Raw genomic sequence first — 18369 nt, forward strand, 5'->3', positions numbered from 1 at the left:
GTAGAAAAGTATCAGCCAAATTTTTAACTGCTACGTGTGGCTAGCATCAACACCATTGACTTGGACTACTTCATATATTAATTTATATTGTCATTCACTGTATTGTCTTTTTATTACAGACGCTGAATGGCAATACTATGTCCCTCAAATATATGACCCTTCCCATCAGCAAACATATAAACTCACATACATGCACATACAATATAAATCTCAAACCTGCTTGAAATGGCTGAAAAGTCTTAACTGTATTCATGATCTGCAGGCATACCTGAACATCTACTCCCACTGGAAAGACGTGTTTTTCTTTGTACTTGATATACTTTTCATTTCATTGCTTACTTCTGAACTTTGATGTCACATTTCTATACACACACACACACACACATGCACACACACATGCAGTGGAGACCAAATGTCTGAGGATGGGGGTGACTGTATTAAAAAGGGGCTGTTATTTCTAAATGGATCACCCGATATGGATGTGAATTCCCTAAAATTAAAGCTGAGAGTATGCACTTTAAATTCATATTTATTGTTTTATTTTAAATCCAATGTACTCAAGTACAGAGCCGAAAACAACAAAAAACGTGTCACTGCCACATGCACAAGAGCAATTTGTCTTTGGCATAAAATACTATCAATGACTATAGGTGGGCCTTTTTTGTCTTCTTGGTGAAACTGCACTTCTGTTTTCCTGAGTCTAACACTGACGTTCTCCACTTTTATAAGTCACTCTGGATATGGCATCTAATAAGTCACTGCAATGTAATTAAAGTGTATTAAAGACACGTGACAGCACAGCTTGATTTATAGTTATGCCTTTGTTTATGAACAGAGGATCTGCCTGTGCTGCGCATGCATTAGTCATCAGAGTTCATATCACTGCTGCTGTGGCAGTGAGCCTCTGGCAGCCATAGTGGAGAGAGAGGAAGATGAGAGCCGCAGCTACGGCTGCCACAGTCAAACTGTACAGAACCATGTCCCTCTGTGTTAGATAGGAATAGACAGGCTCCGGTCCTGGTCCTGGATTCAGCCTCTTGTCTGTGATATCCCATTGGCTGAGGGCTTTGGTAAAGTTCAGGCGTATTACATCTGGGGGCAGGACCTTAACCCCGAAGTACACCCTTTTGACCATGCGGTGGGTGCTGTCCTGCACGTCACAGCGGTAGGTTCCGGCATTTTCCTCATGCAGGGGGTCCAGCGTCACCTGATCCAGCACCGGCGTGTGCCAGCGGGCAAAAAGGCTGTCATCGGTGGTGACCACTCCACGGGCATAGCGCCAGGAGAGGAAGAAACCAAACCTGCCCTGAGCCTGCGTCACCTCGCCCAAACAGTCCAGCACCACAGCGCCCCCTGTGGGTGCGGTGAGGGTGCGCAGGCCACACTGCCAGGTCAGCAGGCACCGCACCTTGTGCTCGTGACAGTCCCGGGGAGTCCCACCTCCTTCCAGTAAACACTTCTCCTCTGTGCGGAGCCCCAGCCCACAGGTGGCGCTGCAGGGACCCCTGCGCACAATGACCTCTGAGCTGATGGACTGCAGGTCCTCCAGGTCAGCAGAGGGCAGTGTGGGGGCACACGAGACAGGACCGCTCAGCAGGCACCAGATACCAACAAACAACCAGAGCCACTGACACCTCATCACAATCTCCACCTAAAATGGGAAACAGCAACACACTTCTAGAAATCCCTGCCATGGTCTTCATTTTATTTTTAAAACTTTATGTAACCAGGAAGACCTCGTTGAGATTGCAACCTCTTTTCCAAAGGGGCCCTGACAAAAACACAAGTTACAAAGACAATTGACCGAAACAAAGATCAGAACTATTGTGTTAAACCAGAATGATAAACTTCGAACGCTTTGCGTTACATGTTACATGTTTTAAATTACTTAGGTAGCACAAGAGAGAGTCGATAAGGTAAGAGTGCCCTACCTAAGGTAGCATTGATGATATAACCCTGTGCTGTTCTCCTTTTCTGGCTGAGAAAGTTTGGTAATTCAGTCTTCCCTTTACTCTAATCGCAATCCAGGCTGCATCTTTAGTTTGGTCGGTGATTGGAGGATACAGTTTTTGTGTTGTTGTGGACAATTGGCCAGCGCTTCTCTAAATAGCACCAGTTTTTCCTCACCATTCCTTTATCTGAATTAAACAATAGAACATACATTTCCCTGTCATAGTAATGTAAAGCTAAGGCCTTTATTGACGTCACAAAACTGAGCAAGCAGAGCTTACGGGAAAGCAAGAGCTGATAACAATGGACTGCATTCCGTGATTATTACATCACAGCACCTGAGAGCATTTTGAATACAATCATTCTGATTCTGCATCATGATTCCATTCTCAGTTTTTGCATAATTTTCAGCTGTTCCTATTAAAAATATTATATCATTATTTACGGGAAGGGAAGCCTGCTGCTAAACACACAGTAGCAACATTAAGATACATTGGCAGTGACATTAAAAACCTGCTTAATAATAACAATAATAATAATAATAATAATAATAATAATAATTTTCCTAGGGTGAAGCAGCTAGCATAACATTATTTTTCCTACTTCAGGTGAGGCAGCTAGCATACAAGAAATAAAAAAAAATATATATAAATTGTATTTAGAAATAAAATTATAGTAATTGAATTTAGAGATTCCTTAAGTGCATTGCTGCTATTATTGTTATATTATTATATAAATTGCTTCCGATCTGGAAACACTAAAATGCATTCTGGACTATGCTGAATCAGAAAATTAAATTAAACATTAGAATTGAGGAGGGCTGAGTCATTGATGAGGCAATGTGTATGTTGGCACAAAGCTGTTGGGTCTACTGTTGGGACCGACTTCTTTCTGACAGCAAGGTCTCTGTGAGAGAAGAATTTTTATACTTTGTCCTTTCTCGGCTGCCTGTTTCTGATGGTTCTTCCCTAATGGATCTCCCTATGCTCTTACTACTCAGTAATGTTACTCTCTTCACCTCCGGTTTGTTATTATTTAGACAGCAAAACCAAACTGTTAGGCTGGATTAAGGTCAGGGTTGTTTCTTTAAAGCAGGTGTAAAATGCTACTAGATACTGACAGACAATTTAAACAAGTTTGCAGAAGAAGAACTGTCTGTACTGATATTTGACATGCACTTGAGGACAACTGGCTCCAGTTTGCTGTCAACAATGGTGCCCATATATTACCCTCTTCTAATCTATTGTTTTTTCTCCAATGGCATGGTGTATCACGGAGGATTGTTTTTTTCTGAAGTCCATGACCATTTCCTTTCTCTTTTCTGCATCCAAGTGAAAAAAAAATGTTTCACCCCATTGTTTGGACTGGTTGATAATAGACTAGAGTATTTTCTTAGTTTTGGTGGTGTCCACAATCACAGTGTCATCTGAATACTTAAGAAGATTCATCTAATTTACATAAAGATTGATAGATAGTGATAAAGCATTGGGAATATTTCTCATTCACCAAACTTCTTAAATTCTTCTTTGTTTTGTTTGTAAGATCGCTATGAAAACAGCTTGGGATTCATGAAACATTCTCAGACCATTTGTTTGTATCAATGGTGTATTCGAGTGCCTGTTCATGTGATAGCATAACGAAACGCTCAAGCAATCCCATAAAAGCCCATGTTGACTTCAGATTTGTGTGCAGACATCAGCCATCCATTGCTCTCCGTAAACATATGTATGCAATTACTAAAGATGTGCTGTCTTCTCCAGGGATCGTTAGCCAAGTTATCCAAAATTGTAAATAACAGCTATTTCTAAGTGTTGGGTTTGACTGCTAGCTTGTGGATCTTCATATATACTCATAATCATCAATAATGTTTGTCAATAAATTAAATAAATTGCATATTACCAACAAGGATATTATCGTGAACTGAAATAAAAAATAAAAATTGAAAAAACAAGCATAATTAGAACTAGCAAACCTGTTCTTAAAACAGGAACTAAACTGAAACTGAAATCAAAATTGAAAACCAAATGAAAACTTAAACTAGTGAAAAATGTATTCAGTTATTCAGATAGGCTAGTTAATGTAGATAATATAGTGTATTTAGGCCTAAAAATTGTACTGAAACATTTTATTGTTAATATGAGGCCTTTAAAATATATATATATATATATATATATATATATATATATATATATATATATATATATATGTCTGTATAAAAAAAGGAATATACATTGTTGAACATCTCATTCCAAAACCATCGTCATTAACATGGAGTTGGACCCCCCTTTTCTGCTGTAACCCTCTTCTGGGAACGCTTTCCGGTAGATTTTGGAACATAGCTGTGGGGATTCACTTCCATTCAGCCACAAGAGCATTAGTGAGGTTGGGCACTGATGGTGGGCGTAAGGCCTGGCTCGCAGTCAGCATTCACATTCATCCCAAAGGTGTTTGTTGGGACTGAGGTCAAGGGTCTGTCCAGGCTAGTCAAGTTCTTTCCCACCAAACTCAGCAAACTATTTCTTTATGGATCTTGCTTTGCGTACGAGGGCCTTGTCATGCTGAAACAGGAAAGGATCTTCCCCAAACTGTTGCCACAAAGTTGGAAGTGCACAATTATCTAGAATGTTATTATATACTGTAGCATATCCGCATCCTGAAGATTTCCTTTCACTGGAACTAAGGGGTCTAGTCCAAACCATGAAAAAAAGCCCCAGACCATTATTCCTCCTCCAGAAACTTTACAGTTGGCACTATGCATTCTGCCAAACCCAGATTTGTCCGCCAGACTGTCAGATAGTGAAGCGTAATTCATCACTCCAGAGAACACATTTTCCACTGCTTCAGAGTCCAATGTGCTTTACACCACTCCAGCCAATACTTGGCATTGCAAATGGTGATCTTAGGCTTGTGTACAGCTGCTCGGAAACCAATTTCATGAAGCTCTTGACGAACCGTGCATGTGCTGATGTTGTTTCCAGAGGTAGTTTGGAACTCTGTAGTGAGTGTTGCAACTGAGGACAGATAATTTTTACATGCTACGCGCTTCAGCACCAGGGGTTGTATGACCTACCTCTTTGCGGCTGAGCTGTTGTTGCTCCTATATGTTTCCACTCCACAACAACATTAATTACAGTTGATTGGGGCAGCTCTAGCAGGGCAGGAATTTGATGAACTGCCTTGTTGGAACGTTGGTGTCCTATGACAGTGCCACATTGATGGTCACTGAGCTCTTCAGTATGACCCATTCTACTGCTTCTTCCCTGGTGGCTTTCCATCATCTGAGCGGAAGAGCACACAGTGGAGTTGCCTGCAATTGGGGGAAAAAAGTCAAGTAAATGGGTATTTAAACCTAAGTGGGGTTATTTCATCAAGCCTACTGTTTCTTGGCAATCAAACCCTTAGTTGGTTGAGGTGTATTGTCCTTAGCAGGGCAGGAGCAGTTCAGGTCTCTCAGGTCTCTTCTCTAGCACTGGCTTGCTGCACTGATTGTAGAAACTCTTTGTCTCCATTTGGCTGCAAGGTCAACTATTAATAACACGATGGCGATGATGATGGTGATGTTGGTGTTGGTGTTGGTAGTGATGGCAATGATTAATAACACGTCCAGGTAAGTTTCCTTCTATTGCAGGTCTATTAATCTGGACTTCTCCCAACACCACCTCAAAAGATTACTTCAAAAGATGACCTCCCTGACCAATAGCCACCTTTAAGCTATGAAAAAAAGTAGAATGGGGAGTTATCCTATTATTATCAGGTATTCAAACTGCAGAGAATAATGGTAATCCTTCATTAGGGTGCCTAAGATGATGCAGTATCAACCTCTCGAAAGTCTTCACGATATGTACATTGGTGCCACTGGTCTGTATTCATTGAGAGCCCTGAGGCAACTCGTCTTCAGCACTGGAACGAAGCAGGATGTTTTCTTCAGTCCTACAGAGAGGTTGAAGAGGTGTTAGATGATGCCTGCACAATCTTTGAGTACTCTTCTGCTGACACTGTCAGGATCAGCAGCCTTGCCTGGTCAAAACCTCATCAGCTTTCTCCTTACCTGACTGGTGCTAATGAACAGGCTGAGAAAGGAGGAAGGGGGACCTGGATATGTGGTGTCAGTCATTTGGTCCTCTGTCAAGGGGAGGGAGCCTGTGTAACGAGGGGCGGGGGGGGGGGGGGGGGGGGGGGGGGGGGGGAGTCTTATGGGGGCTTGGGGAGGACAGGGAGGGCAGCAGGGAGTGGTTGAGGGCTAGAGTTGGTGAGGGGGTGCTGTCTAGAAGATCCTGAGTCAAGCCTGTAAAATACTGGGTCAATTCAGCTCCTCTCCATCCTGGGTCCAACCAGTTTGAAGCCAGAAATGTTTGCTTTCATGGCTTAGCTCTTTACTGAAGCAGAGACTAGCAATGGCCTTGTGTGGTTTTTGGTAAGCGATATTACTGGTGCTCCCGTTACATTTCTGAATATTTAGCTGTATCACAGACTTGTCATCTAACCTGAGGCAGTGTGTGGTATTACCACCTTGTGTTCAAAACAAAAGTGAAACCTACAGAACCATTAATTACTTGTTTGGGGTAGGTGTGACAATGTTTATCAAAACATACATTACAGCCAGGGGTTAAATTTGGGTAAATAAATAAATAATGTTGACCGGCAGTTTTACAAATAATTATGACAATCCAGTCCATTTTTTGTATGCTCCAGTCCATATGTTCCCTCTAGCCAGTTACTCGCTCAACCAATCAAAAATCCGAAGAAAAAAAACTCAGGAGGAACAGTCGTTTATATAGACAGGCACAGAAAGAAAAAATATCGTTGATTGTCTTGATTGTTTGGAAGCGGACGCGGTAGGTAATTTCATTAACATGTCATTTAATCTATGCAACATTTTAAAGAGAGATGAATAAACAGACCCACGAACGCCGGCTATTATTAACAGCAACTTTGATTGCTTGAGCAAAATCAGCAGGTTGCTGGTCAGCAGCTAAGCTAGGATTGAATATTTCCCACATACATAACGTTTTATTCAGCGGCGACTGGTGCGCTGAAAATTGGTGGGGCGCAAAACTTTCCTTTAATCTAATCATTGATCTCAACCTGTTTTCATTAGTAATTTTTCCTTTATTATCAAGTGTGCCAACGATCGGACAAATCAAATGGATGGCAAGTAGCCTAACACACAGCATCTTCATACCGTGTTAGGGGGATTAAATCATAAATTCAATTTATCCGTTAAAAATCCATTTTAAGTACCAAGTAGTCTACACTTAACAAACAAGATACACCAGTCTGTTATCTACCGTGTTAGCTTTCAGAATAACCAGCAAAAACAAAAAGTTTTGTTTACAATCTACGCATTGCAGATATTTGGCATGAATTCGAATGCGGAGAAAAAAGTGCATGTATCCACAGATAGCCTAATGTTGATTAAAATGTGCAAAATTTCATACTGAAAATGAAAATAAATGGAGGCTAAGGCCTAGGCTACTCGTTAAAACTGCCTATTTGGGGAGAGCTGGCTATATATGATAGTATTGCAAGAGTGGCCTATTTTGTGGATTAAACTAATTGCATTGATAATCAAGGAAAATCAGGGGAAGATTCCGCCACTGCTTAGAGATTAAAACAGATTTTTCTAAATCACATTTATCATTTAATCTCCCTAACACAGGGGTCAGCAACCTTTACTATCAAAAGAGCCATTTTTGGCCCCTCTCCCCTAAATAAAATTCATCTGGAGCCGCAAAACCTATTTGACCCTTAAAATGAAGATAACACAGTGTATAAAGTTTTATATATAGTTATACTATATTCAGAGGGATTTGAATCTATCCAAAAGCTTATTTCTAGTATGTTTGACAGAAGTTTTTAATGCAAAAGGAGGTCATACAAGATACTAATTAAATTTTTGTTTCCAATTTTTTTTGTCATCCACTGTAAAAGAACAATAGTTTGTTGCATCTATGAAATCATAGAACAACAAAAAGACAACTGTTGACATTGTATTGCTGTTTTTACCTTATAACAAAGGAAAACCTCAAACTCTTATAAAAAGGAGAGAAAAAACACTGGCATGTGTAGACCTACTTTGAAATACAAACAAAGAACCATGCAGGTCTATTTCAGTCATTTCCTTATTTGTAGAACATTAATAAAATAAAAAGTAGCCCACTTTGAAATAAATCAAATGTATAGCTGCAGCCTAATAACTTTTAAAAAAGAGTAAACATAAAAATAGGCCAGTTTGTATTTAATTATGACTTAAGTCCATTTCAGTCTTATTTGTAGAACATTAATAAAATAAAAAAGTAGCCCACTTTGAAATAAATAAAATGTATAGCTGCAGCTTAATAACTTTAAAAAGAGTAAACATAAAAATAGGCCAGTTTGTATTTAATTATGACTTAAGTCCATTTCAGTGTGTTGTCATCCTCTTGTTTTCTCCTCAGCCACGTACAGCAATCAACCATCGAGCCTGAACATAAAACTACATCAGCTCAGGTTCTAAAATAAATATGTTTTTGCAAAATAATAACCTATTAAATGATAGTGTTCTCACCTGTTTAATGTGATTTCTGTTTCTGAACATCACTGCAGAGCTTCTCTATATCAGGGATGTAAGACGTGACTTAGCAGCGCTGTCTGCTCAATATCGTTTACATCACTTGACTCGTCACAGGCGATTGAGTATGCTGGAGCTGAATTAATCTCCTTAATTTGTTGACTGGTGATGTTTTCTGCCATCTTAATGGTCCTGTCCTTGACGGTCTTTGCTGATAGAGGCATATCTCTAATTTTCTGAACAATTTCACGTTTGTTTTTGAAGTCCGAGAATAGATGTTCTGATATTTTAATAAATGATTATTTCATGTATTCTCCATCTGTGAACGGCTTTCCGCGTCTTACTATCTCCTGTATGCTCGCCACATATCAAGCATACAGGTAAGCCCGCATCGTCAGTAGTGAAAGCAAATGAATCTGTCCACGCTGAGTTAAACCCTCTATTTTCCTCAGAGACTTTTCTTTTTTTAGATTTATCCATGGTTAGCTTACCTGGGGTCAGAAACTCAAGATTAGCCACATTCAGACTGCCCGGAGAGGCGCCGGGGGTGTGACGCATATTGTAGTTGACGACATATTAAACAGTTTTTTTTTTCTTCAGTGTGTCACAATATCACCTCGATCTCCAAAATAAGAAGTGTTCCCTTTGAAAAAAATAAAATAAATAAAACAGTTATTTATTTCCATATATATATATATATATTTTTTTTTTTTCCCCAAAGCTATAGGGAGCCACTGCAGAGGGGCTTAAGAGCCGCATGCGTCTCCGGAGCCGCGGGTTGCCGACCCCCGCCCTAACACAATGCGAAGAAGCTGTGTGTCCCTTTCCAATTGCTTAGTCAGATAGTTTGCATGCTTGTTAATCACTGAAACTTAATTAAAACATATTGAGGTCAATGATTAGTATAAAGGAAAGTTTTGCGCATCACCAGTTTTCAGCTCACCAGTTGCCGCTGGTTTTATTTTGTTTCAATTCAACAGTTAAAGGAGGAAGAAAGGGAGGACAAAAGAGGAGGATGACCGATTATTTTCGTGAGTAAAACAAATTATCAGCATTAATGACACTCAATAAACTTGAAATATTGTATGTAAAAGCTTGCATCAATAGTATACATTCTTTTAAAAACATTGTTTTCCTTAATTACAATTATGTGCACAATACATTAAAGATACAATTATTTTCAGCTGAGACATTCATTGGTTTGTACCCTTTTCCACCCACCTCACACCAGATCTCAGGGTCCACCCACCTCCAAAATCCCAATTTAACCCGATTACAGCTGTACTTTGTTTTGGTATACCCAACATAGCAACATTCATATACATAAGGCATGTAAAAAAAACAAAAATTAAAACAGATTCTTTATACCACAGTATTTGTTGTGAAGTACAATAGACAGTTTTGGAATGGAGTTGTTTTGAAACTCCAAAAATCTACTAAAAGTCAAATGTCTTTACACCCAGCAACTTCTGAAATGCCGGTAAATGCCTGGCAGTGTTGCTCGACCAGCTTGCTCTGCCTCACAATTTGTGTATTCTGGATGCAAAAGATGCACAAACAAAACAGAGACTATTGTCCTTACAATGCAGTACAATGCAGTATAATGCCTCTTCTTTCTAATGATTTCATTGACTAAAATACTGGACAGCTTTCTGTGCTGACCACCACCACCACCGTTAGGAGTTATGGACAACCTGCAACTAGTTCCAAAGTGTCACAGAGTATTTCCCACATTAGCTGGCTTGCTCTGTCCTTTCTCTGTCACACAATGGCCAGGAATGAAAGGAATTCAATGGAAAACCTGGCTGGTGGTAGATTAAAGAGCACTTTGCCCCCACACACAGTTGGTGATCTAGAAAAGTTGGCTGTGTCCTGACCACAAAAAGTCCAGTGTACAAATCAACCATCAGAAACCTTCATGCCAATAGGCTTTTTGGATGGCTTGCCAGAAAACAAACCCTAACTGAAGTCAATCAACAAAAATAAGAGGCCTATTTGGAGTTAGAATTTTGATAAACAACATTGGAACTAGACTTTGTTTGCTGGAAATTGCTGGTTTTTGGCTGGTAAAAATGATAAAAGTGCAGGAAATGCAAAAACTTCCTGGTTGATAAATATTTGTACGTATTTTAAAATATGTGAAATGCAATGAATTTGTATTCAAACCTACATATTATTAGATTTCATGGGATATGTTTGCAGTATAAGTACAGCAACCCCCTTGATATGAGAACACTTCATGAATGGAGGTTGTTTGAAACTTTTGAACATTGTATTACTTGGCAACGTACTCAATCCCTGTGTGTAGAATAACAGACAACACAACATTGATTGGTCTTATTTTATTTGTTTGACATCCAAAAAATAAATAAAAACTAAAAAAAGTCAGATGGAATGTTGTAAAGCACTGTAGAATTCTAAATTGCCTTGTAATTTTGATTTAGCGTTGAATGAGTGTTGAATGTGGCCTAACCTTGCATTTCTTTTGGGCCAAAGGGGGAACTGTAAGGTGGAATTGTGTATGTGGAACCAGGTGTTTGTCTGTGTGGTTTGATGCAAATCAAAAAAGAGACTGCCCCCTAACAGCCACAGGACACTCCAGTGGAAATAGATTACCTTCAGCAAGACAACATTCCTTCCTGCGTCTTACCCAATGCATGCTGGGATAGGCTCTAGCACCCTCTGTGACCCTAACCAGAATTAGCGGGTATAGATAATGGATGGATGGATGGAAGATAACATTCCTATCTCTCTCTCAGCCAGCCAGCCGGCCAGTCGTCATCTCTCAGTCTTTCTCTCTCTCTCTGTTGATAAAGTGCTTGTGTAGAGTATGGTGCAGAAAGCTTTAACAGCAACATAAATAATCAGTAAACATTTTGCTAGTCTCTCTTTACGTGAGACTTTCTGCTCACCGGACTGTGTAATTGTCATTCTCTGAGCCCCTCTCAAAATGGAATTTGCACAGTCACTTCTAGTCCTCAAATTTTACATGAATGACTACACCTTTAGACATATACTGAAGTAATTCATTGGATAAAGGAACTCGCTCAATGATGCATTACAATCTCGGAGTTAAAATCTCAGTTCTCAAATAATTATGCTACACTGTCGCTCCAGTGATGATACAGATGACACATTCAATAAAGTCAGGGTTTACTAGGCTGGTCCTTCTGGGAGTTCAGCTTCTTGAGCAACTTTTCAGCCTGCAAAAAAAGTCACATCAGTTACATACATCTGAACAGGGCTCTCAACTGTTTATCATTTATCAATAAGGACAGTTGGATAACCTTCAAGTGAGGCAAACAAGAAACAAACTGCACATTATCTTTAACTCCAAAATGGCATGCAAAGTAAAGGACACAGGCAACAATTTCAGTCTTTCAGTATCTATCTATTGAATACAAAAACAAACAAAAAAGCTTGTTTATGGTTGTGGAGAGCAGCTTCTCACTGTGAGGAGGGCTTTGGGAGCGTGCACAGTAAATACTCACTGTTAGAAACCTGAAGGATTGAGGCCCATAGTTGCGGAGAGATCTGAAGTCCATCTCACTGGCAGGTGCCAGCACATGTAGGTGCAGGTGAGGCACAGAGTAGAAAGGAGGGACATGAAACCCCAACCTAGACAGACAGCAACGCCTGGTGATCTTGAGGACTATGCATGCAGCATTTGCAACAAGTGTTCTGCACAAGAATCCCATACATGTAAACAGACTGCAATGTAGTGGAACAGTTCATACCTTCATTCATATAAATAACTTTAAGAAAATAATTGTATTGTGAATAACTGGCTTGTCAATACCATCACCTGACCTACTCTAATTGTACACATTAATTCTCGACTACCTCATTAATTGCACACATCACTTGAAAGAAATAAACGTATTTATTTAAAACATATTTTGCACATATTTTGAGTGAAGGGGAACTAAAATGGTGTTGGGTGAGTGGCTACTTCTTTTTAGTGAAACCATAACGTATACCTAGCCTAATATATAGTTATTTATTTATTTATTTTGATGGGGGGGGGGGGGGGGGGGGGGGAAATCAGTTGATTAGGTTGATTATTCTTAATGGAGTGGTATTTATGGAGATGTTCTGCAGAATATGCAGGCAACATAAACAGCCCTCTGAACCCCCTGAATTATTTGGCAGGGGAACACTGAACTGGATCAGAATGATCTATTGAGCACCACACCTAACCGATGTGATATTGGAACACCAATCCTGGATCAGTAGTCATCCTGACAAACACTCCTGGATCGGTGATCTTCCTGACAAATACACTTGGATCAGTGATCCTCTTTAGAAACACACCAGGATCAATGCATCATGGCCAAAGTGCAATGTAACAACAAAATAATACATAATGATGACACCAGACCATTCAATGGATTTAGGGTCATCATTTACCCACAGTATAGATAGTAGTATCCACAACTGTGTCAAATATGGACTCTAGCTCCTTATAATCTTTTTCAGTCAATGAAACTTCATTACATTACAGTTATTTGGCAGACGCTTTTATCCAAAGCCACATACAACTTTACAACGACTTCCTCCACAATGAAAAAAAAAAATGATGCATTCATTAGATTTCTGACAACTGGTTGAGGCACTGGGGGCTGTACCTGATGTCACGAAGATCAGTGAAATTATGTTTCAGCAGCACAGCTTTTCCCACCTCCATCATCTTCTTCACTGCCAAGAAAACACAATTGGCTGATCAATCAACCAGTCAAGCAAATAACACAAGTTAGGGGACTATTACATGGCTCATCCTCTTAAGGCACTGTCCCAGTGTTTGTCTTGGTTAATTGATGTATTTTGATAAGTTGTATTTATCGTGTAATCCTCTTGTATTTTCTCTAACAGGTTTAACTATTTTAGTTGATCCAAGGTTTTTCCATTTGTGGTTTCTGAGTATTTCCCTTCCACCTATATGGTTACTGTTGCCCTTAACACCAATTTATGCACTTGTCTTCTCATTGTATATCGCTCTGAATACGACCATCTGCCAAATGTCAGAAATGTAATGTGCCCTGGTCTGCCTTCGAATCTGAACCGTGCTAGAGCTGACAGTGGCCATAACTGCTGCCCAGCGAGGGTGAGGGTAACCATGCCTCATAGCACAGTGACCCATACTGGTCAATTGGATGCCCACATTCTGCGTGCTCAGGCTGCACATGAAATGTCTTCCTTCGTGCAAGCTCCACCTGGCGACTGCAATGTGAAAAGAAGCAGTGGCTGACATCCCTTGTTTTGGAAGACAGCACAATTTGAATGATATGGCAGGTCTGCCGTTCACTAATATGCTTGGTAGGCACACCCCATACCTATACAGTACTGAGAGTTTGCACTTCTCAGAGTTCCCCACATGAATAACTACAACAACCACAGACTCACTCCTTAAAAACATCAACTACTGTACCATCTGACATCAGGTGAATATCTAAAATTCAGCCAGCCACACATTAAAGCTAAAACTTGGAAGTGCAACAATGAATAGTGTATGTCAATACTCCTTTTTTAATTACCCAAGGGCACATGCTCCTTCCTGAGTGAAAGACAGCTGACTATGTGCGTATTGGGAACGACGAGGTAGTGATGCTTAGCTCCAGGTACCAAATCTCGGAAGCAGCACAGCTCTTCATCCTGCCAGAAGGACAGAACACATAAGAATTTAAGTATATCAAACAGCTAAAGTTGGAAAACACATTTTAACACTGAGAGGACTAGACCTATTTTCCCAATTTTGGGGGGCCCTCGGATTTTTGCTGTTCAGTATATTGCACATCACGTCTTGCATATCATTTTTTTCAGTACAAAATTGTCCTATCTGTTATTTTACCATAGATTCATGCTAGGAGACTGTAATATGGCAAATGGACAGAGATCGCGAGACGCCGGAGCACCCAGCGAGACCGGTACCGAAATAAATGTTCTCCGATTTGCATTTAGCATAGCACTCCAAACACACGTCCAGTGCCTGCTGGGTAGTAATTTGCTAGGTCAGTATCGAAGAAGCAAAGGAATAATATAACAAAATGAAAAAAAGAGTACTGGAATAGGAAAGTAAATGCCTTGCTTGTACGTGTCAGCATTGCTCTCCAAACATGCGTCCAGCACCGACTGGGCAGTAATTTTCCTGGTCGCCATCGAACTAGTGATGGGCAAAAATGAACAAACGATTATTTTTGAATTATTCTTTTTAGTGTCCGGTATGTACCGGGTCAGCCTGTCGAACGTCCGAGTGCTCATGAATCGGATTCTCCCTGCATTTTTCCACTCAAAACTGCTACCTGCTACGGTAGGTGCAGCGCTCAAAGCATAGCAAGCGGAACAACCAATGAATGAGCGAGTTTAATCAGACTCGAGACAGACAGCCTGCACTCACTGAACGAGATCGAATGAACCGTTCTCTCGAACCCAGATGTCAATGAATGAGCGAGTTGAATCAGACTTGAGTCGAGACAGGCAGCCTGCACTCACTGAACAAGTTCGAATGCCAGGAAGAATGACAAATTGATGTAGTCAAGTCACATTTCTGTAACATCGTATTGGGGTTATATAGCCTACCTACATACAAGCATGGGCTCGTTACTCAGAAAATGTAATATATATAAATAATACACAGCTTAGCAAAAATCAGATGTTTTACTGTACACCCAAAAAAAATTATTTGGTATCAATACTCACCCCGTTTCCTGGAATAACTGACGAAAAAAGTTTATATTCTATAAATAGTGTCAAGAGCGGTCAGCTTACCACTTAAACTAACAGAGTGTCACAGAGAAACTGACACCATTTTTTAGAAGTATCAAAACTCGAGAGGTTTGAAAAGTTTGGTACATTTACATGTGTCAATTCGAAGGAACCGATACTGTGAAAAGAATCGGTCCGCCCACCACTACATCGAACAAGACCAAGTCAAAACCTAGTATATGTCTGGACCGGCCGACCAATGGTGTAACTTCATAACTCGGCCGATCAATGGTGTAACTTCATCACTCACTCCGTCACAGACATTTGCGGTTATAGGGCTGGCTCTGCTGTTGCGGTCCAGCCAAAAAGCAAAGGAATAATATAATAAAAATGAAAAAAAAAAATTGTAAAAGAATAGGCATGCGGTGAACTACACTAGACAATTCAGCTGTTTTCTGTTTACTAACTTCACATATCCCTGTCTTTCAGATGTTTTGAGTGTAGACTGTGGGTATTCAGACTCACCCTTTTAACTTTTGCTTTTCAGACTGTCAAACTATTGAAGCAGGCAAAGCCTACCCCCAAGAAAGATTCTTTCTTTTATTTTGCCCCCTTTGCTGCATCAACTTATTTCATGTTTTTTTTTTTTTTAAGCTCCTTTATTGTGTTGAAATGATAAACTGTAGCATCAAAAGATTTGGCAGTCTGTATATCCAATGTTTTGACGAAACCAAAATTTATTCTTAGGAATGGAAAGTCTTATTATTACATGTAGATTCGTTAAATAGCATTACAATAGGACCAATTCAAATCCTCGTACATTTTTTTCAAAATTGATACATTTTGATGTCAATTTTGTATGCAGAACCATTTTTGGAATGAAAACCATTTTTTTTGCAGATGTACATGCGTTGTGCAAGCAAGTAAAATGAATTTTGTTCAGATTTGACATTGTTTTAGTTTGTGCACAAATTTGAAGGTCTGAACTGAATACAATTGTGTCAAAACACTGTAATGGTTCTTGATTCCAAGGCATTACCAATATTATTCACAAAAAAGGGGGGGGGGGGGGCATGCTTTAATTTCTGTACTGTACAACGGCTCACTTGTGACAAGGTTGGACACGATATTTTTTATTCCTATGCAAAGCAGAGTACCACTTCCTCTGCCTAATTTTGTAAATTGTCTTGATTATCTTATTAGATCATCTACGATCTTTGCTCATTTCCTCGTCCTTCCCTAGGCTAAAAAAAACCCTCACCAGTTACAGTATGATACCGCCTCTCCTGTGACAGTAATAACATGGCTGCTTATGGTTTCATTATAAAGTACGTTGCAAGGTTTTGCGTTGCTGCTGCATCCAGTTATGAAAATGGAAACATATTTGATTTTGTATTTAGTCAACATTTTCTGATCCAGAATATGAATGATTCTGTGCGTACGTTTTTCCCTTTCAAAAGTGGACGACTGACGTAAGGCGTTTCTTGCTTCTACGCAGTTTACCGTAATTTTGTTTTGATCCCATTTGTGAAAAGGGAAGAAATATTGAAAAGTTAGATTTTTGATAAGTTACCTGCCATTTGACGTAGGTTAATACTCCGGGATATAGTCTACCAAGCATGTCTGAATACTTTTAGCAGAAGTGTCGCGCATTAGTTCATATGTAGCATTTTAGGAGTGGTACTTTTGAAGCAGAAAATTGACTTTCTATAACGCAAATACGGTAGACTACTACGCTTCAGCCGTAATCTGAACCGGCTACGTCACAGCGCGGAATAAAAAATTTACTTCAGCTCTATATCTTTAACGTGGCACATTGCATACTTACACTTTGGAGTATTTCGGTATCAGTTTTTCTCTGTACAATCTCACAGAAGATACAATTTTGGTCATATTCATTGCAGTGATCCATACTGTTTTGCGCTTCAGTGGCTGGCCTAATTACGATCCAAGTTTTTACGAATGTCTTCCTGTATGACAATCACTGGTACATAGAGCCAGGAAAGAACAATGTTGTTGCGCTCACATGCCTAGGTCCTGAATCGAAATCGCCGCTCCGCCTTAAAGGGATAGATTACTTTTCACGTAACTCCAAAGTAGTTTGCCACCACATGCTGTAGCCACGTTGTCAGATAACGTCTGATCTGAGTTTGTAATTTAATCGGAATGCAAGATATAAAATTTACCATTCCAAAAATGAAATATGACTATTTCACTCACGCTTCATCAATATAATTTCATGGCCTATGTTTTAGAGTATGACAACTCATGAACCATCATGAGGCAAGCAAACAAAGAAGCCCCACTAGAATGGGAGAAAGAGTTAAATAGGGTGCAACCCTCAGCACATGTATGCCTCAGTTGAATACAGCTCTTCACACCTCCACCCACCAGCCTTCTGTTAAATGAATTGGATTCTACTGCTAGAAATTTGGAGAATTTCTATCTAATTGGGTACTGAGAGGTGTTGTGACTGAGTTCTATTGCTAGAAACTCTTAAACTTGTTACCTAACTCTGAACTCAGAGGTTTTTGACTTAGAATTTGCTGCTAGAAACTGCTAGAGATCTTTTGAGACTTGTTACCCAACCCAGTACTCAGAGGTCTTGTATGACGTGTACCTAGTTCTGAGTGAGGTGTGGGGGCTGACTCCAAAATTCAAGTGTACATACCACTGTGCCTGGGACACAGTTGCACATAGAAACATACGCACCGGCTCTTGTGGGGTTTATATCTGGGTTCTTGGTATTTGTGAAGTTGCAATATAGCTAGAAAGGAAGATGCAGAAGAAATCAAAGTATGATGGTGATGGTTTATTAATAAATGATCACCAGTTAAGTCTGTGAGGCCAAACATAAACACATTCAGTACCTATAGCAAAACATCTTCTCACCACCATGACAATAAACATTATTAATTATAATGTGCAATCTATTTTTTATTTAATCCGACTGGATTGTTTGAAATTGCTTCATTTCTGCTTGGAAAAAAAAAATGATAAAAAATGGCAAGAGTGTAATGGAGTTGAAACACCATGTGGCACAGTCTGGAGCAGTCAACTCTCAATCCATACTCATATGGCTGCAGGCTTAATTTCCAGCCATGCCACTTCTGTATAGTGTCCATCTGTAAGTTTCTGTGCTTCCCCCCTCCTAAGTGAACAAGATA

The 18369-nt window shown here is 39.8% G+C and overlaps 2 protein-coding genes across 2 annotated transcripts; both read right to left on the reverse strand.

The window, feature by feature from the left end:
• Positions 1-632: 632 nt before the first annotated feature.
• tmem81 (transmembrane protein 81) lies at positions 633-9037 on the reverse strand. The gene is made up of 2 exons (XM_035423794.1): positions 8992-9037; positions 633-1651 (listed from the first exon to the last, which is right to left on the reverse strand). The coding sequence occupies exon 2, from the start codon at positions 1637-1639 to the stop codon at positions 875-877; it is 765 nt and encodes a 254-aa protein (XP_035279685.1). The 5' UTR covers positions 1640-1651; positions 8992-9037; the 3' UTR covers positions 633-874.
• Positions 9038-10827: 1790 nt separating this feature from the next.
• On the reverse strand, positions 10828-17250 carry LOC118229708 (histidine triad nucleotide-binding protein 3-like). The gene is made up of 5 exons (XM_035421952.1): positions 17031-17250; positions 14035-14152; positions 13129-13198; positions 11992-12118; positions 10828-11703 (listed from the first exon to the last, which is right to left on the reverse strand). The coding sequence occupies exons 1-5, from the start codon at positions 17112-17114 to the stop codon at positions 11647-11649; spliced, it is 456 nt and encodes a 151-aa protein (XP_035277843.1). The 5' UTR covers positions 17115-17250; the 3' UTR covers positions 10828-11646.
• Between the last annotated feature and the right edge of the window lie 1119 nt (positions 17251-18369).

The sequence above is a fragment of the Anguilla anguilla genome, chromosome 6, assembly GCF_013347855.1.
Source record: "Anguilla anguilla isolate fAngAng1 chromosome 6, fAngAng1.pri, whole genome shotgun sequence".
NCBI classification, from domain to species: domain Eukaryota; kingdom Metazoa; phylum Chordata; class Actinopteri; order Anguilliformes; family Anguillidae; genus Anguilla; species Anguilla anguilla.